This window comes from Nelumbo nucifera, chromosome 2 (genome assembly GCF_055504915.1).
Source record: "Nelumbo nucifera cultivar China Antique chromosome 2, China Antique-T2T, whole genome shotgun sequence".
In the NCBI taxonomy this organism is placed as follows: domain Eukaryota; kingdom Viridiplantae; phylum Streptophyta; class Magnoliopsida; order Proteales; family Nelumbonaceae; genus Nelumbo; species Nelumbo nucifera.
In genome coordinates this window covers 61,914,935-61,938,479 of record NC_142650.1, presented here as the reverse complement: position 1 = coordinate 61,938,479, position 23,545 = coordinate 61,914,935, and the positions used below count along the sequence as shown (strand labels likewise).

Here is a 23,545-nt window from a genome sequence, read left to right as displayed (position 1 = left end):
ACAACCCTAATTGAGTGTGTCTTCCACTTCCATTGTCTTCTAACCAATTCAATTGTCTTTCCACTGTCATATTTCAGTCTATCCATGGGTATGTCAAAATATATCAAAGTTCAAAAAATAGCATGGGTGTGTCAAATATATCAAAGTTCAAAGAATAACACAACTGTAAGTTAAATGTCTGAAATAACCCATGTCATTGTATGGGCTCTGACGACTATGAGTATCTTGAATCCTGACTACTTTGTTCTTCTGCCTACACACACCAATTGGAATGAAGGTCAATACAAACGTCAATTGAATTAATAAATTGTTATGATAACTAAAATCAGTGTCTTCACTTGTCTTCCTATTGAAGCAATGTCTATGTGTTAGAGGTTCCCATGCCAACTCTACCACTTCTACCACTCCTAACAGACTTCCCCCTCCCTCTTGTTCTACCATTCCTACCGGACCTTCCACTTGTACTACCAACTGTTGATCCTGATGATAACCCAACTTCATAAGTTGTTGGAGTTTGATGGGGCATGTATGAATTAGCAACAACTTGTGTAAATATAGCCTTTCTCTTAGCTAGCAACAAGTCTTTGTACCTACAATTCAAATACCCTACTTAGTACACTATACACAATACACAAAAAAATAGATGGTGGTAATAAGTTCATTTGGGTTGAGGCTTATGTGATTTTACCTCTGGAGTCTTTCTATTCATATTTGGAGGAGGGCTCTGTAATACCTTCTGTTGTGCCCTAATATACCACAAATAGAACACCTAATTGTCTTACGTTCCAATGAGGCACGGTATAATGGGGTTGCTTTATCCTCTTCTCTTCTTCTACTGGTTAGGGGTCGACCTAGCCTCCTCCTTACCATGGGAGGTTTAATTGGGTGGTGTTGCACTTGTCGCCAATATTTTTGCCCCAAGAGAGCATGAATAAAATGATTGTGCACCTTTGCATAGGTGGCCTTGTGGAAGGCTTTGTCGTATAGGTACTCCACCCTACCTCTTGTATAAGTAATCATTGCAAGTGCATGAGCACAATGTAGGCCACTTATATCCCAAACCTTACATGTGCATGACATTACATCCATCTTGGTGGCATTGTCAACTAAGTCAGCTCCTAGTGTTTGATATTAGGTGTAAATCAGTCCTCTAATATCAAGATTAAATTTAGTGATTAACAGAATAGAACAGATCTGAATAACTGTATAAGAGAGCAAGATGGCGAAAAGAAGAGGTAAGAGAAGAAGAAGTCGAATTAATCACCCTTCTCCTCTAACCCTATTTTTTATTAATCTCTAAAAAATTGATGATGACAAGTATACCCTTAAGTGGGCGGCCAGCATGGCAGTAACATAAAGAAAGTAAAATAAGAACAAATAACATGCCCATTAAGTGAGGCCCATCAACATAAAATAAAAGATAAAATAAAGGATATCACATGAGAGGCTGATAGGGACCATTCGGCCCAGTCTCTTTACACTCCCCCTCAAGCTGAGCATAGATGTCAATCATGCCCAGTTTGCTTATATAGTGTGTCAATTTCCCCCTGGGAACTCCCTTGGTCAAGATATCAGCTAGTTGCTCTTCTGATGTGATAAATGGTAAACAAACTTCTCTTGAAGAGACTCTTTCCCTTATGAAATGCCTATCAACCTCAATGTGCTTAGTTCTGTCATGCTGAATAGGATTATGTGCAATGTTGATAGCAGCTTGGTTGTCACAATAGAGCATCATTGGTTTTTCGTAGTCCACCCCAAACTCCTCTAGAAGGGATCGTAGCCATAGTAATTCTGACACACCATGAGTCATTGCCATGTATTATGCTTCAGTTGAATATCTAGCAACTACTGATTGTTTCTTACTCCTCCAAGACAGAATATTCCCAGCAACCAGAGCACAATAAGCAGATGTGGACCTTCTATAATCAATACATCCTGCCCAATCTGCACCAGTAAAGGCTTCCAGCTTCATGTGACCATGCTTAGCAAATAGAATACCTTTCCCTGGAGTACCTTTCAAGTAGCATAGAAGCCTTTCTGCAGCAACTAGTTGAGTATCTCTAGGAGAATGCATAAACTGACTGAGAACATTTACTGCATAGGAAATATCTGACCGAGTCATGCAAAGGTATAATAACTTCCCAAGCAGTCTCTGAAACACTCCTTTATCAGGGTTGAGTCCAGTGAGAAACTCAAACACCCTATTTCTCTCCACTAGCTTTCTATACATTTCAGCATCATTTTTACTCTCCCATACCACTGTTTCCATAACATCAATTTTCTGCCATAAGGACTTTAGTATAGAGTAGTAAATTGCCACACTCTTCTCCCCCTGCCTCAAGTTCTTCACATCACTTTTCAATTTGTATGCTCTGGCTACATTCAGTTTCCGTAAATAGGTTTCAGTTACAATATCCCATATCTCCTTAGCCAAAGACATCCAGAGATAGTGTTGGCTTATATGAGGTTGCATAGAGTTGACTAACCATTATATAATAGTATAGTTCTCATGCATCCATCTTTCAAATTCAGGGTTTGTCTCTTTTGGTTTCACCTTGCTGCCTGTGAGATACTCGAGTTTTCCTCTACTACAAACATAGATTTTTATAGACTGGGCCCAAGCAAGATAGTTCGTCCCATCTAGCTTAATTGTGGTAACACCCGTCAAAATGGAATCTACTGGAGCAGGTCCAGAAGCTGGCACCTGCTTGAACTCACTTCCGCTTGTCTCCATTAATTAAATGAAAAACAAAGAACAGAAACTATGTAAACTTACTTGAAGTCAAACAAGAACTTGGGTGCTTGAAAAACTAGGGTTTTGCTCCGTCCAACAGATGGGCGAGAGAGAGAAGACACTGTCGCACCTACCAGAGTAACCCAAACTCTTCCAAACCTGAACCGCCCTCCTTTAGCAGTCACAAGACACCTTCCAAGCACAGAGCGCCGCACCCAAGCTTCACCTTTCCTGGTAACTCGAAAATCTCCAATTGGCTAGGGTTTTGGGCAGTAGCAAAACAACATCACTTCTTGGCAAAATCTGGCCAGAACTAAACTCTTCAAACCCTTCTACCAACTAGGCAAGTGATTCTCTATACTATAGAGAACCTATCTCTCCATACAATCTCTTGATTTTAGAGTGTACAGGAACAAAAAAAAAAGAAGGAAGAGGAACTGAACCCACTCTGATACTAAGATGTAAATCAGTCATCTAATATCAAGATTAAATTTAGTGATTAGCATAATAGAATAGATCTAAAAAATTGTATAAGAGAGGAAGATGGCGAAGAGAAGAGGTCAGAGAAGAAGAAGTCGAATTAATCACCCTTCTCCTCTAACCCTATTTTTTATTAATCTCTAAAAAATTGATGATGATAAGTATACCCTTAAGTGGGCGGCTAGCATGGCAGTTACATAAAGAAAGTAAAATAAGAACAAATAACAGGCCCATTAAGTGAGGCCCATTAACATAAAATAAAGGATATTACATGAGAGGCTGTTAGGGCCCATTCGGCCTAGTCTCTTTACAATATTCATATTGTCCTAAATGGAATACCCTAACAGACCTATTAATGTAATACAATAAGTAAGTACATGTACAATGAACTGCTCAAGCCAACAACACAACAAAATGGATCTAAAGTACATGGGCAATAAATATCACCTAGCTTCCCTTCTTCTCTTGTCAATGATTGCTTGCACCTTCATCAACAATTCAGACCCAGGTGCAATGAATGCCTTGTGTCCATCATATATCTTCTACATCCATCTTTTCTTATGTCATCAAACATCTTAACAATAGATATTGCTCTGGCCTTCCCAATCCATGCATTAAATGACTCTGTCTAATTGTTTGTTATGTCATTAGACTTAACTATTAGGTCAAACCCATGCTTGGACCATTTGTTAGGGAGGACATTGTTAAGCCATTCATGTGCATCTCTAGATAGGCTTTTGATTATTTCCATGTAATGAACAAAGTTAGTATGGCTATATGATTTCCCAACAACTCATATGGCATCCTTCAATGCCTTCCCCTTGATGATTTTTTTGAAGTTATTATATAGATGTCATAGATAGAATTAGTTTGCACTAGGCATGCAACATGATACTGCTTTAACAATGCCCTGCAAACAAGCATCACATTTAGTAGTGCTATTTGTACTCAAAATAAAGGAAATTAGGCATTAACTACAAACAAATATATACATACCTTTTGCCTATCAACATAAATGTCCATCTGTGTGAGTCACCAATACCTAGAGCATCTCTTAACTCAACCAAAAACCATGTCCAATTGTCCCTGTTTTCAGCTTCTACCACAAAATATGCAATAGGAAAGATGCCATTATTGTCATCAATCCATATAGCTGAGAGTATTATACCCCCTATTGCACTAGTCTTGGTATGGCAACCATCCAGTCCAATAATCTTTCTACGGCCATCCAAGAACGTATTCCTTGGACCTGCAAGGCATATGAAGACTTTCTTGAAAACCTCAAATGTGTCTTCTTCTGAGGCAAGTGAGGAATGTAGTTTCACAACTGACCCAAGGTTACTTGCAAGCAAGGTTGTACAGTACAGGGGGAGTACTGCATATGATTTGGCCAATAACCCATTGATCCTATCAACAACTGTAAATTTAGCCTTGTGTATTTTCCTCCAAGAGACATTTATCCCATACATCCTCCTGATTTTAGACCTAAGCACATGGCTTGACATGTTAGGATCAACCCTTACTAGCCCTTCAATCTTTGTTGACAACCATGTATTTGTTGCCTCCCTATTTGTAGTCACCCTCAAACAACTATGTGTATCATTGAGGGTCTTCCCTATGAAGCTGTCCCCATCATGGCTAAGGGATGCACAAATCCTCTAACCATAGTCAATTGCAGAACAAACCCTAGTAAACCTACTCTTCTCATTTTTTTTTTCTTTTGATTTCTATACCCTTCACCACACAATACTATCTCAATGCTTGTTTAAACTCTTTCACAACGGCAAATTTCATACCAACCCGAAATCTTAGATTGGAAAAGTCAAAATCCCTTGTATTGCCCCGGTACGTTGGATTGTCATACTCATTGAGTGGCTCATAGTCAGACAAATCAACACCACCACCATCATGCACACTCTCATTACCACCATGTACACCCTTATTATCAACAACTTGATCATTCCCACTTGCATGGTCTACACCCTCATGATCCTCACCATCATCATCCAAATCCTCATGATCCTCACCATCATCATCCGAACCCTCATGAGCCCCAACATCATCATGTTCATAATCCTAACCTTCATCATATAAACCCTCAAATTCCCCATCATCAACATCATGATGACCATATACATCATCGTTACATTCAATCCCCTCATCATGGCCATGGTTATCATCAATTACACCTCCTTCAACATCAACCACGTACCGGTCAACATTATCATCATCTTGCAATTGGTCATTTCCTTTGCTACTGCACCCATCATCCATACTAACACACTTTGCCTTGGTATAAGTAATGTATAATATTATCTCACATAGGTCCCCATGGGTGACAAACATTACCGTCACATCATTTTCACAACCAAGAACACTAAATGCTCATCTAACTCCCATCCTGATATCTTGTAGTTGATTGTCACCACACTTCCAAGAGATACACTACCCAATGAACAGAGGTTATTCAAGATGTCTAGATAGCATATTCTATCACTGTCCACATTATCCATATATCCAACTTGACCATTTACATATGATAATTTCCCATTTGTGGTATTCTAATGACTACCATAATTGATGATGAACATATATCTACTCCCATCCATCACCTACATCATAGATATGGACAAATATAGTTACAATATGCTGATTATAAGCTACAACTATTGTAGTTTATAATCTATACTATAAGACATGCTGATTATAAACTACTATTTTCACATGATTATATATATTCTTGGTCTGTATACAACATAAGCAACATCATAAGCTATATAGTAAGCTACACTATAACCTACACCATAAGCAACACTATGAGCTAGACTATAAACCACATTATAACATACATTGTAAGTTCTATAAGCTACAATTTTAAGATACACCAACTATATTATAAGTATACACAAGCTAAATTCCCCATTTCTAACATTCAATCATGGGCCCTATATTTATTTACTGGTATTGGCAGTTTCATGTGGAAACAATGCTTCTAGCATTTTGTCAAGCACTTAGATCCACGTGTGGATCCCATGTGTACGAATTAAAATAGACACATGGGCCCAACACACCACATATACCTAGATCTATGAGTGGTCCCCCAAAAGCTAACTATCTACCTCAATTCCAAATGCCGTTTTACCCGGACCGAATGAGGGATTTGTCAATAAATCTCTATGAGTGGTCTCCCAAAATCTAGCTAAAAATCACATAAAAAGCTGGACCATACCTTTGTGATGACAAAAAATGCAGGTTTTTAAACAAGTCCTTTTGGAATCCCATTGCAAAAGAGTGAATCAGTTGTAAGAAAAAGCTCTAAGAACAAGCATAGGAAGAGGATAAATGCTGTCCTTCCATCGGAAAAAAATGATGGAAAGTAGGTTTTTCCATACAAATCTGCCGTGCACCATCGTACCACCTGCCGGAGTTTGCACTGAAAATCGGGCAAATGATTGTGGTTTCTTCTCCGCTCGAACGACGATAAAACAACTTTCGCAAAATGTAATATCGGTTTATGCCTTTAATCAATTCTTCACTAACGAAGGGTAAAAAAATAATTTGCAAAATGTAAAATCAACTTTTCTGTCCCAATTTAACGACAATGACAACATAAGACAATATTTAAACAGTTAGGGTACGATGGGTTTAATTTAAGAGATTTACCCTTCAATTTTCCCTGCTGTGGTCGAACCCACCCAATCACATAACAACAACTGTCCAAACTCGTGTGGCTACCTTCTACGATACGCTCGTATCTGATATCTCTGTTTTCGAGTCAGGAAAGGACTCCGCTGCCCGCTGGTAATCGGGCGGATTAGTCCTAGCAGCGTCGACCGAAAGAGTCGTAACGCTTTGAAGTGATGAACTTGCGTTGTATGCCTTCTGAGACTTGAATTAACGTCTGGTGCAGATTTATATGAAATTTCTTCGACCATAATCAGGATCGCAGGAGGTGCACAGTTTCTACCAAAAAAAAAAAAAAGTAACTTTTCTGCCCAAAATCTACAGAAGTTGAACCCTCCACACAGAAGAAAAAAAATTGCTATTTTTCCCTTTCCTTTACCAAAATAAAAAGGATGAATGATATTCTAATTATGAGGAGGTTGTCGTTATCCTCGGACTAGGTATTTCCATAGACACCATCAGGCGGTGTCGAAGGAGCAGAGATCGGCGATGTGGCCTGTATGAGGTCGAGGACGTGGACGCAGGCGCTGCCGCTGCCGCTGCCGTGGATACCGAAGTTCTGTGAAGTTGCATGGAGAGAGGTTCTCGTAGAAGGGGCTTAACTTGACGGCGTAGCCGTTGAAAGGGGGTTTCGAGACCGGTATTTGTTTCTCAAGGGTTTTAGCTGTCTGGTTGAGGCCGGAGGTGGAGAAGAGGTGTTGCGGTGACCAGAGAGATGAGAGAGGGAGGGAGCTAGTTGTCGCACGCGGGGGGAGTGTCACACGAGGTTGGGACAGCTGTAACTTTTCTATTGGGTTAGCTGCAAGATTTGCAGCTCGACGATTGGGATTCGTAATTGGATAGGAATCGAGGTGAGACAGTAAAAGGCAGGAGGAAGACTGAAATTTTGCAACTCTCAAGCCCTAAAATTCTACACTTTTTCTCTTTTATACCTCTTTGTTTGGGTTACTTTGATCTCTTCTAATTCCCACCTGTTGTATCTCTATTTCTCCGACATCCTTGTTCTAAGCTGAAACCTTCAATATACAGCTTTTGGTTTGATTGCAGTAGTTTTGGCGGGAAAATGGAAAATGACTCTTTAATGGGAGAAAAATCAGCTGGCAATAAGGGAACAAAAAGGGGGGTAGGGGCGGGAGCCAAAAAAAGCAAGGGAGGAAAGAAGAGGAAGGCAGGAGTGGCCGCGACAGAGGGAGAGGCTTCGACAGATTTTATTGCGGATCAAGATACTCCGCGTGTAACGGTTTCGACGTTCGATTATAATGTTGACAATTACTTCAGAGCCGTGGATACGATTTCTAAGCTTTGTGGAGAGGAGGGGGAAGCTGTCAATGCGAGTGAGGTCGAACGTTTATCCACGATGATCATTTTCTTAAGGTTAGCTTTTGCTTTGTTTTTAGAAGGTTTCTTGTTGCAGCATTGTCATATACTGTGAGTTTTTATGTGGAAAGGGATTTTGTTTCGTTATATGTGAATGGGGTGCTTATGAATTGTAGTGTAGAAAGAAATTAAGTACCCCAAGTGCGGCTACCTGCCTCTAGATATCTGCTTATTAAAATTCAAGCATTCAAACGACAATAGAGATAAGACATTAGGCACTGTGACTTAGATTAATTTAACGTTGCTTCTTTGGTATGTGGAGGGCATCCTGTATGACATTTGATCTTCTCTGGTATAGCTAAATTAGCTAATTTGTTTCTTTTGAAATGAGGGGGTAGATTGATGTGGAGATGTACTTCTCTTGCTACACTAAGATTTTAACCAACTGTAGAGGCTCTCTCTTTTCCTGTATCTTGGGTTTTAGTGGTTGGTAGTTGAAGGTGACTCCTTTACCATGATGAGTTGATGAAGATTGGGAGGAGACTTTCTTGGACACTTAACATCATTAGGTCTCTTTAGCATGTCCAAGGTTGCCTGCTTTTCTTTTAGCTTGTTATATGTTTTTCAATTCTTCCTTTGACGATGTTTTAAAACCTTCAAGACATGAAGCATACACCTCATGAACTTTTTTGATAAATGGAGACCTACTTGAGGGTCTTGAGAAGATCTAGATTCATCTTTAGAGTGCTTCCCCTTTTGCGAGCCAACTAGACAGTTTTCATGTGAATCAACAATGTTCAAAATTGGGTAAGCTTTTGGTGTCCGGAGAATGGACTGAACATTGGATAGATATATCTCACAATAAATTACCTATGCTCATATCATACCATTGCCCATTATTGCTGTTAGAACTGTTATATATGTAGGCAGCAGGGTATATCAATCATTGTTTTATATTTTGCTTAAGGAAGGGTAAATCTTACACCCCCATTAAGTTATAATAAATAACAGATGGGCGGCAGAAAGAAGATTCATGATTTGAACTTCTTTGTGCTTTGTCCTATTCTTTTCTTATCTATTTGTTTTTATTCCTTGTTCTCTTTCTTATTCTTATTTTCTTTTTAGTTTTACCTTCAATCTAAGATCAAGCCCAGGCTATTTTCATGGTAATAGAGTAGTCAACACCCTATATTTGGTTGGGTGCATAGTTTTCAAGGCACCAAGGTGAGGCTAGGCGATAGGGGGCACCTTGTCACCTAGTTGTCTAGGTGTTGCCTAGGCGATGGATTTTTTTAAGTACAAAGCATATACCCTAAGGTAATTCCCTAGGTTCCATAACTATATTTCCTTAATAATAATCCATAATTTTCATAAGAAAAGTATAAACTTCATGTTGAAGTATAGAAAATCAACATATTCATGAGAAGAAAAGGAAGAAAGAAAAGAAAATTCAAAAAAATATAGGGGCTGATAAAGGGGTTATATATATATATATCTTTATTCAATATTAATAAAATCGACTATTATTAATACCAATAAAAATATTTAAAAATGGCTTTAATGTCACTCTTCTCTACATTGCCCCTGTCGTGGAGCATAGATGTTTGCTATGTTCAAATTGCTGAATACATTAAAACAATTGGTTCTTTCAACTTCCTTGGTTAAATGTCAGCCAATTGGTTTTCAGTCTTCACATAGGGCAAGCACACCTCTTGTGAGTCATTTTTTTTTCCAAAGTGTCTATTCACTTTGACATGTTTAGTGCAATCATGTTGTACTGGGTTGTGAGCTATGCTAGTCGCAGATCTGTTGTCACAATATAATTTCATCAGTCCATCAGCTTGTATCCCAAGTTCAGTTAATAACAACTTCAACTATAATAACTCATACTCCATGAGTCATACTTTAAATGCTACTTTTGCATTAGATTTTGTCACAATAGGTTGCTTCTTCTCCATGTAACTAGTTTTCCATTGACTATTATGAAATATCAAGAAGTGTACTGATTGTTTAGGAATTTTTAGCTTTCATTAGTTTTATTGGCTTTTTAATTGAATTCTTGCATGTATACAGAGAGTGGAAGCATTATTATTACAAACCAAGAATCATTAAGTTCACTTGTGGAACTGAAAAACTGCAACAAAAAGATGTTGTTAATGGGATAAACTTACCTCAATTCTCTTCTGCAACTGTTCCAAAGGTACTAGATTTGATATTTTCTTATTGGCATGCCATCATTTATTCTTTTTTGTATTTATTTAATAGAAAAAAGGGAGCTTATGGTTCCTTAAGCTTCTGGTACATCTCGTCAAACACAGCCTATAGGTCATGATGTTTTCTCTCTTTTGATATGCTATTTTTTTTTTTTTTTATTGATACTCTTTTCTGATATGCGAGTTGGAATCTTGAACACTTCAAAAGTGGAGTTGCCAAGTTGCCCTCTAACTCTTAACATTTAAGTAGAAATTTCTGCACAAAAATTACATCCTTGAGAATATTGTTTTTAACTACTGAATTTGCATACTGATGCAGATGGAGAGACTATCTGATGACATGAATTTTATAGAGTCAAGGTATTTTGATTGTTTTTTGTTTTAAATTTTAATGATAATTTATTGAATGATGTACCAGTAGCAATTCCCATAAATTATTGTTTGTATTTCTATTTGAAGATGCAGGTAATGCTTACATCTTGTAAATGATAACTGGAAATTCTTATTTTACTCCATTGATGCTTTCATGCTATTATACTTGTAATGCTAGTCAAGTCTAGGTTTTTCCTTGTCAACAATTTTTGTGTTTTGGCGGGTGTGGGTGCTGGACCACTTGGCTTTGGGGTGTTTTTGTAGGTTGCAGTTGGCCGGGTGTGCCACCATTCTACTGCCACTCTTTTCTCAATGTTGATACCATTTTTTGGTTTTCTTTCGCTTAGACTGCAAAGCCTAAATAGGGGTTATGGCTTTGGAGGTTTAGTTTAGGGAGAGAGGAGAACTCTCTGTGGAGGAGGGTTGTGGTTGGGAAGTATGGAGTGGTGAGATTCGGCTGGGAATCAAGGGAGGTGAGGGCTTCATATGGGGTGAGTGTGTGGAAGGAGATCGTGACTTTTAACAAGGAATTCAGAGACCTAACTAGCTTTGCAGTTGGGGATGGGTCTAAAATCAGATTTTGGGAGGATGACTGGTGTGGGGTGGGTAAGCTGTGTGAGTTATGCCCGAGATTGTATAGGTTAACAGAGGCTGAAGTTTCTATCAGTGATTGTTATCAAAGAAGGGGGGATTGGTTGATTTGGAGTCTGAAATTCAGAAGGCCTTTGCTGAATAGGGAAGTCGAAGAATGTATCTCTCTTTTAGAGAAACTAGAGGGTGTAAAACCTGCATTTCATCAGAGAGATGAGCTCTGGTGGAATGAATGCAGGAATGGAAAATTCACAGTCAAATCGTGCTATATGGCTATCAGCAGGTCTAACTCAGATTCAAGTCATCTTAAGGGAATCTGGGGAAACCCAGTCCCTCCAAGAGTTGAGACTTTGGCTTGGCTGGTAGCAATGGACAACATTTTTTTTTTTGAAGAGGTAAGGTAATTTTATTCAAAAAGTGAGAACATACAACAGAGCTCAGGCCAAGATAAACAGCCTGAGAACAACACAAGTTATAAGCTCCAACAAGACTGATACCGAAATAAAAGAGGCAAATTCAGGTGTCTGAACTCCTCAGTAACAGACACCTAAGAAATCAGCTTGCCCACTGCTCTCTACACTGGCTCTTCAGGACTTTTAACTCTATTACAGAAAATTCTATTGTTCCTTTCAGTCCAAATGGACCACAAGACTGCTATAGGGATGGTCCTCCACACTAATTTTCCTTTCTTAGGCCTTTTACTTTCCAACAGCACAGCAGTCCTTGACTGACCTAGGCATAACCCAGCTGATGTCCATGGAATTCAGGAAATGCTCCCACACCTGAGAGGAGAGCGAGCAGTGAAGACAGAGATGATCTGTAGATTCTGGGAGGGGAACCACAAAGACCACAAGAAGGATCCAAAATTTGAATGCCACGCTTCTCAAGATTAGATATGGATAGGCATTTGTCTAGGGCCATTGTCCACACCAGAAAGTTGGATCTAGATGGGCTTGTTGGATTCCAGATCTGAGTAGCAGGGAAGTCTGTAGGGCCTGAGGTGCACATTTTGGAAGCTAGAGACTTAACAGAAAAACAACCATTAGGGTTCCATTTCCAGCACCATTCATCTTCCGAGGATAGGTCTATCTTCTGCTTCTATAGAAGCTCCATCAGCTCCATAATCTCATCTATCTCCCAGTCAAATAAGTTCCTCCTAAAGAGGGGTGTCCAAATAATAGAGTTTGCAGAAGAATATTAACTCTCAGCCACTGAGGAATCTTGGTTAGAAGCACACTGGAAAGGGAGAGGAAAAGTATCAGCCAGTGGACCTTCCAAACACCAAGGGTCCTTCCAAAATATAGTTTTATCCCCTTTGCCTATCTTGACTGAAACTCCTTCCAAGAAAACAGAGAAATTCTTCATGATGCCTTTCCAAAGGGAGTTACCCCAAATTGGAGGAGGATCCCTAGATCTCCAATTGCCCCACTCCACCCCATATTTTCCAGCTATAAGGGTTCTCCACCAAGCATTCCTTTTAGAAGAAAACCTCCAAATCCACTTACTGAGAAGGGCTGAATTAAAATTCTTCAGTTTCTTTATACCCAATCCACCTTCTGCCTTAGGAAGGCACATTTGGTCCCACTTAACTAGGTGAATTTTGTTTTCATCTTCCCAACCCCTCCAAAGAAAGTTTCTCTGAAGCTGCTCCAATCTTTTTGCTACTTTGTTTGGGATAGGGAATAGAAACAGGAAATAAGTGGGCAGATTAGAAAGGGTACTTTTTATCAGAGTTACCCTGCCCCCCAAACAGAGGTATTTTGCCTTCCAAGAAGCTATTTTTTTCTCCAATCTTTCAATGACTATGTTCCAAACCGAGGAAGAAGACCAATTTGCCCCCAAGGGCAGACCCAAATATTTCACAGGGAGGAATTCAATCTGACAAGCCAGCATCTCATCACAATCTTCTAAATTGGCAACTTGACCCGCTGGAATAATTTAACTTTTGTTCAAATTAACTTTAAACCTAGAAACCACCTCAAACCAGGTTAAGATCCCAAGGACTAGATCAAACTGAACAGGGGAAGCATCCACAAAGCATAGTGTATCATCTGCAAATTGGAGAATATTGACCTTTTCCCCCTCAGGGGATATTGCAAATCCTTCCTAACAACCAGAATCAGCTGCCTTCTTGTAAAAAAAAAAAAAAAAGAAAGAATTTCCATAACACAAATAAAGAGCAAGGGGGAGAGGGGATCACCCTGTTTCAAACCCCTTAAACTGTCAAAAAACCCCGTTGATTGACCATTTATCAACACTGAATTTAGGAGAGGTTATATACATACTTTGATCCAATTCCTTCATTTTTGCCCAAAATTCATCTGCTGCAACACAAAATCAATACATCTCCAATTGACATGGTCGTAGGCCTTTCCAATGTCTAATTTACAAACCAGGTGGGGACTCCCTCTCTTCTTCTTGAATGAATAAGCTCATTAGCAATAAGTACTGAGTCAAGAATCTACCTTCCCGGGGCGAAAGCACTTTGATTGTTTGAAATTACACTACCTAAAGACCCCTTTCATTCTCTCAGCTAGAACTTTAGCCAAGATCTTGTAAAAACTGTAAGAGACTGATTGGCCTGAAATCTTTGATATTTACAGTCCCTTCAATTTTTGGAATGAGAGTGATAAAGGTAGTATTTAGACTTCTTTGCAGAGAAGCATTTACATAAAACTCCCGGAAGACATTCATCAAATCTTGTTTCACTATATCCCAACATTTTACATAAAAGAGATTGGTGAGATCATCCCACCCTGGGGATTTATCATCTTCCAACTTGTTAATGGAAGTCTTGATTTCCTCCTCCGTAAAGGGTCTCTCAAGGAAAGATTTCTGATCTTCACTCAACTGCTTGAAAGGAAGGTTCTTGGGAAAAGGTCTAAGAGTCCAATTTTCTTTATAAAGATTTTTATAGAAAGTAGTTGCCACCACTTCATTTCTGCTGCTGATTCCCCAGTTCTTCTTTCCCACTACAGCTTGCTGATTGAGGAAACTCTAGCTCTGGCATTTATCATTTTATGAAAAAAATGAGTGTTTTTATCCCCCTCATCCAACCAAGCCACCTTAGCTCTTTGCCTCCACTTGATTTCTTCCTTGACAGTCAATTTATCAAAATTAATTTTTGCCTGGGATCTCTTCAACCTCAAGTCTTCTGATAAGGAACCTACCTCTTCCGCTGAATCAATTTCCTCAATGATGCTCAATAAAGCTCTCTTTTCTGTTTCTGAACTCAAGTTTTTCTCCAACTTTCAAAATTTTAATTTCTCTTTAATTGCACCTAGTTTTTTTTTTTTGCCAAAATAAAGGAGCTAGTACCCTCCACCTGAAGGTCTCTCCATACAGTCTTCAACAAGGGAATAAGCTTTTCATCTTTAAACCAAGCATTTTGAAGCTTGAACAGAGTTCTGATTTTTTCTCGATTGCCACAAACAAGCTGAATTGGGATATGATCTGAGAGTGGCCTAGGGAGGGCAATCTGCCTAAAATCAGGAAAAACCTCCTCCTAATTTGAAGAGACCAAAAACCTATCCAGTCTCACCAGAGTGGGATTGCCTTGATTATTGGTCTAGGTAAATTGATTGCCCTGAGAGCCATGTTCTCAGGTCCAATTGGAGTGGGGGATTCTCTTAGAGCTGAGATCCTGGCAATTATGGAAGGAGTTCAGAAAGCTAACGAAATGGATGTCAGAAAACTCATAATTGAAGGGGACTCGGAGATGGTGATGGGGTGGCAGAGGAAAGACAATTGTGGATTATGGAAATACAACAATGAGAGGAGAAATATCAAGTGGCTGGTGCAGGATATGGAATCAGGATGAGTTGGGTCAAAAGAACAGCTAACTCTATAGCTGATGGGCTAGCTAAACTGGGGATCGAAAGGGATGTAATGTTTTGGGTTAAGTTGTAACAAATTGCTTCTTCTTTTCCTCTTCTTTCTTTGAGGACTAAATGTTGTTCTGGAAGATAAGAGTGTTTGTCTTCCTTGCTGTAACTATTCTTGTATTCTTGTGATATTTTAATAAAATTGCTGAAATTATTATTGATAAAAAAAAAAAGAAAATCTGTTAATAAAATCAGCGAACTGAAACATTGCTCTTGTTCTTCTACCTCTGGTATTCTTTTCTTCAACAGACAAGGTAACATTGAAATCACCTCCAATGACCTAGGGATATGTCAATGTGCTCCTCACCTCTACCAATTCCTCCCAAAAATCATCCTGAAGATTCAGATCTGTAGGACCATAAACATTTTTTTTTTGATAATTGGACCATAAACATTTGTTACTTGGTAGATATTCCCATCTGAGAATTTCAGCACTAAAGAAATTGAGAAATTCCCAATATGGTAAGAGATTAAGCAGTTAAAAGAGGGATCCCAAAGGCTCAACAAACCCCCTGCACTGCCCATTGCAGATTTTGATTTCCATCTAACCTGCCCCTCACCCCAATTACTCCTAACAATGGCAGCACCCAAGCATTCCAGTTTAGTTTCATGAAACAGAACAATCTTTGAATTAGATCACTTCAGAGAATCACACATCACCAATCTTCTTCTACCCGAACCCAAACCTCTTACATTCCAAGATAATATTTTTAAATCCATGACAACACTGCAAAAACAGATCAGAAGCAACCCTCAAAATCAGACTTTCTTGGCTCCCCTTGACGTCCCCTCACTACTACTACCTGCTTTATCATTTAGCCCCCAAGTAAGCCTCATCATCTCTTTGCTTCTCTTCGAATTTGTTCCTCCTTTCTTTGCTGCAAGCTTCCCTCTCTCCATAATGACTCTTTGTTCGACCCCCTCTAGAAATTTAATCGTTTCATCCTCCATCCCCTCCATTGAAACTCCTAAGAATTTTCCCAAACCCAAAAGTTTCGAAGAGACCCAAGAAGAGGAGGCGGAAATATTGGAGGACTTACCTCCTTGGATTGTCGAACTGGGTGCCTTGCCTTTGCTATTTCTTGAATGAACTGTACCTCCAATTGGCTCTCACAAATCCATTTTTCTCCTCCATCTTTCCTGTGAGTTGGACTGATGAAGATCCTCTCCCCTGTCTTTGAACTGTTCATCAGTTCCCACCACAACAATAGGAGTAGCTTCTATCAGGTTCTCTTCCACCCGCACCAAACAAAGGTGTTGCACCTCTGACCTTGTAGCCTCCATGGTTGGTGACACTGTCGAACAAAAAGAACTAGGAGACTAAAGAGGTGTTGTCTGTGTGCAGGCTCGATCTCCCAAATCTACCGGCGGAGTGACCTGTCTATGAACATGCTCATCGCCAACAATCCCAATTTTCTTTGAAGGCTGGTTGGACCAAGCTAGCCCCCTTTAGACTGGATGGGTTCATTTCTGCGAAGTAGGACCTTGGGTTCACTAGTTACTTTTGACCTTTGTCCACTTTTAATCACTTGTGAAGAAAGGCTTGCCAGATTGGATTAGTTTGGTGGGGACTCCTGAGCCCGTAATAGATTCTCCTGGTTCGAGCGAAGCTTGAGGTATGGCATTTGTCGGGTCTCCCTACAACTCTTCGACAAGGTTTCCTCCATGGGTGCCATGTGCATCTCCACCAGACATCGCTTTATAAATATTTTTAACTCTTTGACTCCTAAACTCCCCCAAACTTCCCAGGGTTTAAAATTTGAACGCCTCCCTCGGGATTATTCCTTGAGGGGGCATCCTGATCCTCCAAAGCTTCCATGATCAGACGACTCAGATTATTACTGGTTCTATCTCCTCCTTCCTCGCTTCCACCATATGCCAAAGAGGTCAACGGTGGTCGGTAACAGAGATGAACAATACTAAGCTGTTTTTTAGGCAGGAGGTTCTCGCCAACATCCTCCAGAAAAAGAGTTTTTGAGAGCTCCGAATCCACCCTTCTCTTCTTTTGGGAATTTTCATTCTTCGGGTCTCCCCATTTCCATCTACGAACAGACGACAAAACCTCAGGCCAAATACAGACAGGGAACAAAACTTCCCCAACGGCTATCTCCACCTTTTCCGGCATGGACTCTACCCTTCGAGCCTTCATTTTGATCCATTCACATGTAGCTAGTTCCGAAGGGGAATCATCAGTCTCTACAAAGCCTCCATAGACATCTCCTATGGCTTTGATCACACTTGGGCACCAGAGGAGCAAGGGAAGGCCGAATACCCTTATCCACATTGAGTTAGATCGATTAATATCAGACTCAGGCTCCAGATACAAGCACCCCGCACTCGCACCCCACCAATCCAGCAGAAGAGGGTTTCTCCCCATCTGCCACGACCCGTTACTCAGAATCCACCCCTTCTCATCTCTCGAGGGGCAGATGAACAAGAACAAGTCATCTGCCATTTTCTTCACCCTTACTCCACCCACCTCCCTCCACATTCTATTCGCCTAGACCTCCACTTCTCTAGCATCCACCCCCACCAAAATCTCCCCACCAAGCAGTTCTGCAGAAACCCCCTTCTTGCTTCAACTGACTGAGCCTCTGTTACTATCACCAGTTTGTCCTCCATCTTCTTCAGCTCCGAGAAGCCAAAATCCGGCCATGCTCCTGCGGCCACAGCTTTACTGTAAGAGAAATTTGCTCTTGTCCTTGTGCCCACGTCTCCTCTTCGGTACCAGTTATTCACTTCCCATCTCCTCTTCCCTCCAAAAGGTTTCCTAGAAAGGTTTTTACGAAACATTGGAGCCAAGTATCTGCCTCTGTAAGACTCCTGTTATCTCCGGTTATCTCCTTATCCTATGAAGTTTGATTTTGAGAAGCATTTCTTCATTTAAAACTTTGACAACTGATCACTTGAAATCCAGAGGTTTCCATATGGCTAGAAGATGCTGTCTTTGCGAGGAGCAGGAGGAGAATTGCTAAGCACTTATTTATATCTTGCAAGTTTTCAGGCTTCTTGCGGAAAGTGTTTACATCGATGTTTGGGGTCTCTGGTTTTCATCTAACTTCAACAGTAGAGATTTTTTCTACTTGGCCTAGGCTGAGTGGTAGTAAGAAGGTGAAGGTGTTATCGATTTGCATCCCATTTGTAGTATGCTGGAACATATGGAAGGGGGGAGGAACAGAAGGATTTTTGAAGACAAAGTCTGCAGTATGGACAAGATGGTTGTGGCTGTAAGCAGATAAGTGACAGACTAGGTGCTGATTCTCCCAGATTTCAGACAGTTAGAAAAGGAGGACTTTGGAAATAGGTTAGGGGAGGTCCTGGGTTTTCAAATGTGTAATGTGGGGTTTGTTCATTAGTCTTAAGATGGCCTTTTTATTCGGGTGGTAATTTGCCACCCTTATTTGTAATCTCTTTTTTCTTTAATAAAATTTTTTATTTACTTATCAAATAAAAACCATGGGCCAGTCCTGGACCCTGGGCCTGAAATATAAACATGGGCTTCTGGGTCCGGGCCCAGCCTTGACCTTGGGCCTGAAATATAAACCTGGGATTCTGGGCCCAGCCTTGACCTTTTGGTTTATTCTTCATAGTGAGAGGAAATGAAGTCCTTTTTCCTAGCTGGGCCATCTGGGGGACAGTGGCGTCCTCAAAAGTTAAATTTTTTGTATGGGTGGCAGCTTTAGAGAAATGCGTTTACAAAGAGATGTTGGTGAGGAGGGACTTTATCTGCAATGTCCTGAGGTGCAGCCTTTGTAGTGTGGACTGTGGAGACGGAATCAGTTAATCATCTGTTTCTACACTGCAAGTTTGTCTCAGAGATTTGGAACTTCTAGCTACTTTATAAAGATTCTAAAGTTAAGTTGGTGCATGCCTGCCTGAAAGGAGAATGGATGACAAAGAAAGGAAAGGTTTGCTGGTTCTCTATTCCTTTCGCAATTCTCTGGGCTGTGTGGCTTGAAAGGAACAGTAGGATTTTTGATCACAAAGTCTCCTCTGAAGCTGAGGTCATCAACATGGCCATAGGGTTTGTTAAGAGTTGGTTGTCTATACATACATATTCTAAAGATGATACATCTGATTGTACTTTTTTGAGGTCCTTCTGGTTTGTTTTTGTACAGCATCTCATTGTGCAAAGGACCTTTTGATATGATAGAAATATACTTTACCATTGCTCAAAAAAGAATTTGGAGGAAAAGGAGAGAGCAGAAAAGGAGCTTCTCCGTGATTGGGAGGGTTTCAATGTTGGGGTAGAGGAGATGCAAGTTAAATTTGGGATGGGGTGGCTGACAGGGTAGGAGGTAAGGGAGTGGAATTGAAGACCTTCTAAAATAATTCTTTGGTGGAATTGGAGAGAATTAGCGATGGTTCTAATGAAGTTAAAGATCTTAAGAAGAATGTTAATGCAGTGAAGCGATTTAGAAGGTCAAGGTGTTGACAAATTTTTTGGTTCTGAAGGCTTTTTGCAAGATTGAGTGGAAGTGTGTTTGGTTTGGGGCCGGTCAAAAAGGTGAAGAAAATCAAAAGCTTTCACAATAGAGGGAATAAGTCTGAAGTAATTGTTACTTTAAGATCCAAGTAACCAAGTTAGAGTTGATTTTGGAGGATGATGTGATTGAAAGTGTTTGTTGTGGTGCTGATAAAAAAAGTGTTTGTTGTGGTCCAATAATGGAAGGTTTTGGGGTTTTCTTTTGTTTCTTCTTGGTTTGGGTGGTTTTTTGTCTAGGAAGGGGGTTTGTGGTTGCTTGTTTAAGGTGTGGGGTGGGTTTTGGGGGTCTTGTTTTTTGTTGGTTGGCTGTGGATTCCTAGGGATCTTTGTCATGTTCTTCTTTTGGCTTACTACTTGTCACCATTCTTGTATCCTTCTCTTCTCTATTAATTTTATTTTATCTTCAAAAAAAGGTTGTGAAAGATTATGTTTTACCTTTTGTATGCACAACGATTATGCCTCTTTTTATACATTTGAAAACTGAATTATATATTATTGTGGTGCCAATTAACAGTATTTAATTGCTTTTGTATGCACAAAATTGGAGATATAGAGAGTAGTTCGAGCAAAAATTTCTGGTTCAAAGAAAATGGAATGATGGGGGGTGACTTGGGGAGAGAAACAGCCTCAGGGGGGCCATGGTTCAAATATAAACGATTAATAAATTGTTTAGTGAGCTTTTTTTCTAAATGATCAGTTTTTCTCCCTATACTACAAATAATATGCAACATGTAACAGAGCAAATTACATGCTGTTTCGTGGTTGAGACCATAGATAAGAGCCAGTCTCAGCAAGATCAGGTAGTTTAAATAATTATGTCATGGTAACAATTTTGGGTTTAAGACTCTACGTGGTCTTAAAAGTTGAGCTACAACTCCTAAAAATGAGTAGAAGTGGTAGAATCTTCACTGCCTAATGGAAGCCTCAAAGACATTGTTAGAGATAGTATTACCTTGGCAAATGGCACAAGTGTCAAGATTTAGGTCATTGGGTGTCGAATAGTTCTTTGGCTCATCAACTTTTTGGGAACAAGGAACATGAAAAAACCTAAATAAGTATTGGATTACATAAATAAGTATTGGATTACCCAAGGTGCAGGGTGAGGTGTGTGCCTTTTTGAAGCAAGGCGCAAAAATACAAAAAAAATGCTAAAAATAAAAAGAAGTCAGAAAATTCAAAAAAATGCCAAAAAATTAAAGAAAATATTAAACACAATATTAATAAAAATATAAACTTAAATTTTAAAATAAATGTTTTATAAAACTTATGATCTAAAATTAAAATACGTAAACATAACATGTAAAGAGTATTCAAATGAATATTTAAAAATAAAATCAAATATGTAAAGCATTTTCAAGCATGTAAAACCCACAATCTCTTTTTTCCTTCAATAGCATTACTTCAAATAGCTAAAGTTATGTAAAACATATCGCATTCTTGATTCTATGAGCCACCTTTGTACTACGCCCCTCAAGGAAAACCCAAATAAGTCCATGTTAGGGTCTTAAATTCTTAATTCTTACATAAAAAACAATGATTTTATAACTTTAATTGCCTTTTAATAAGATATTTTATTAGAATGGATGAATGAACAACATTAGCAAATATAGGATTCTTGGAGCTCTCGGCCCAACCCAACCGCTAGGTTGGTCGGGGTCTGGTGGCGGAGCCCTTGACTTAGCCGCTAGGTTTAAAAAAAGCAAAAAAGCGTGAATTTTTCAAAAGGCACACACCTGGGTTGAGGTGCAAGGCACATTAGGCGCATAAGGCGTACACCTTTTGAAAGGGCTGTGCCTAGCAATGTTTTAAAACGCGGAGGCATGATGCGAGGCGTTCCACTACCTAGAGGCATGAGGCATAGTTCAGAACGTAAGAGGTGTAAGCCTCCCGACAAGGAGGTATAAGCCTCCTTAAGAGAGGGTTAGGAGGAAGGAGGAGGAAGAAGAGGAAGGGGGGATCTCATTTTTTTCTTTATTTTTAATAAAAAATATTTTATATTAAGAAGAACGAAGATGCATAGCACTAGTTGAAACGGGGGGGGGGGTCTGGGGGGTGAAGCCCCAGCCAAAGGGGCCGAGGGTAGGTCACTTTCTTTCCCCTTATCTTTTCTTCCCTTCCCTTTCTTTTCCTTTCCTTTCCTTTTTTTCCTTCTTCTTCTTCTTTTTTTTTTTTTTTTTTTTTTCTGTCTTTTTGTATGAGATGTGTATGGGGCATGAGGCGTATGCCTTTAGCATGCCTCATGAAAAAAGCATATGATACGTACGCCTTAGAGGTGTCAGCACCTCTGGCATACGCCTCAGGACGTTTTGGGAGCGCCTCGCCTCCAGGCGTACACCTCCCACGCCTTTTAAAACACTGGCACCTAGTACCTAGAGAGGCACATACCCTAAAATGCGCCTTGCCTGTGTGCCTAGGCATGCCTTTTAAATCACTGGTTGGACATTGTTGATGTGACACTTGATGGACTCTCCTCTTTGTCACATCTGTAATATGAGTAAAGAACCTCAAACTCTTACACTCTAATCTCTCTCAACGTGCTGGTCAAAGTGGCAAGGAAATTGAAGACGTATATAAGTGACTTTTTGTGGGAACTAGGTGAGGGGAAGTAATGCTGCAAAAATATAAAACCAGTAGAAACAACAACAAGAAGTGTTAAGATTGTGAGATGAAACAGTATACTTGAGGCTGGAACGAAGAACGCCCCACTTTTAGGGATGAAATCACCACTTCAGTGGATAGTATAAGACTTTAGGGTTTGAAAACAGTGAAAAGATCCTTCTACAAACATGATATGAGGCTTATATAGCTGCCTCTAAGCAAAGTGACGCCCTAACACAGTTTGACAGAAATACCCCCCCTCCCACTTAAGTGACTCACATGACAGTCACATGACTCAACTTAAAAATTAACAAGCAACTGTAAGCCCTTATAAGTTAGACAACTGAAGAAAATAAGAAAAGAATGATGAATAGCTTAGCTTGGCCTCCTAGGAACCCAACTGCTAGCGGGGTTACATGTGGTCCCCATAGTTTTCAAGGCGCCAAGGTGAGGCTAGGAGACAAGGGGGTGCCTTGTTGCCTAGTCGCCTAGGCGGGCACCTAGGTGATGGATTTTTTTTTTTTTGTATGTAAAACCATATATCCTAGGGTAGTTCACTAGGTTCCATAACCGTGTTTCCTTAATAATTATCCATAATTTTCATAGGAGTACACCTTTCATGTTTAAGTCTAGAAAAATCAACATTTTATGAGAAGAAAAAGAAGAAAGGAAAGAAAATTAAAAAAATATAGGGGCTGAATCCCTACTTTTGTTATAGGGAAAAAAAGAAAAGAAAAGGTGAAAGAAGAAAATGTGTTGATTAGACAAAATTTTAAGTTCTTCCCTTGCCTATTGGTTCAGGTTTTGAAATCTTTGAGGGTTCAATCAAGGATCAAAATTTTGATACGATACGCCCCGTATCGGGCATATTGTATTGTATCATTAGGGTCTTGATACACTTTTTTATAGGTGTTTTCGGGAACCATTTTTTTAAATAATATATAATTATATTTAAAAATGAAATTGAAAACCAAAAAGATAAAAAATAGGGGGAGTATCATTATAAGTACTGATACACCTCTGCCGATACTGAGGTGTATCGATACTTTGAACCATGGGTTCAATGCAGCAGTTAGCATTGTTTGTGTTGAATAAACCCTAACAAATAAGAAAATAATGTCTATTTTATAATTATAATGTCAAAATAAAAAATATAAAAGTATTTTATAACACAGTACATAAAACT

At 39.5% G+C, this 23,545-nt stretch overlaps 1 protein-coding gene across 3 annotated transcripts in view; it reads left to right on the top strand.

Moving 5' to 3' along the window:
- Positions 1-7,032: 7,032 nt before the first annotated feature.
- The window catches only part of LOC104586906 (Transducin/WD40 repeat-like superfamily protein), a 53,808-nt gene continuing 37,295 nt past the window's right edge, over positions 7,033-23,545 (top strand). The window contains exons 1-4 of one of the 3 annotated variants that reach the window (XM_088898100.1): positions 7,033-7,749; positions 7,946-8,272; positions 10,289-10,415; positions 10,748-10,788. In XM_088898100.1, coding sequence (XP_088754226.1) covers positions 7,962-8,272; positions 10,289-10,415; positions 10,748-10,788 — 479 coding nt within the window. In that variant the 5' untranslated portion in view covers positions 7,033-7,749; positions 7,946-7,961. Of the gene's footprint in view, positions 8,273-10,288; positions 10,416-10,747; positions 10,789-23,545 lie in introns of all 3 variants that reach the window. The other 2 variants (XR_016082522.1, XM_088898101.1) reach the window with 2 other exon arrangements.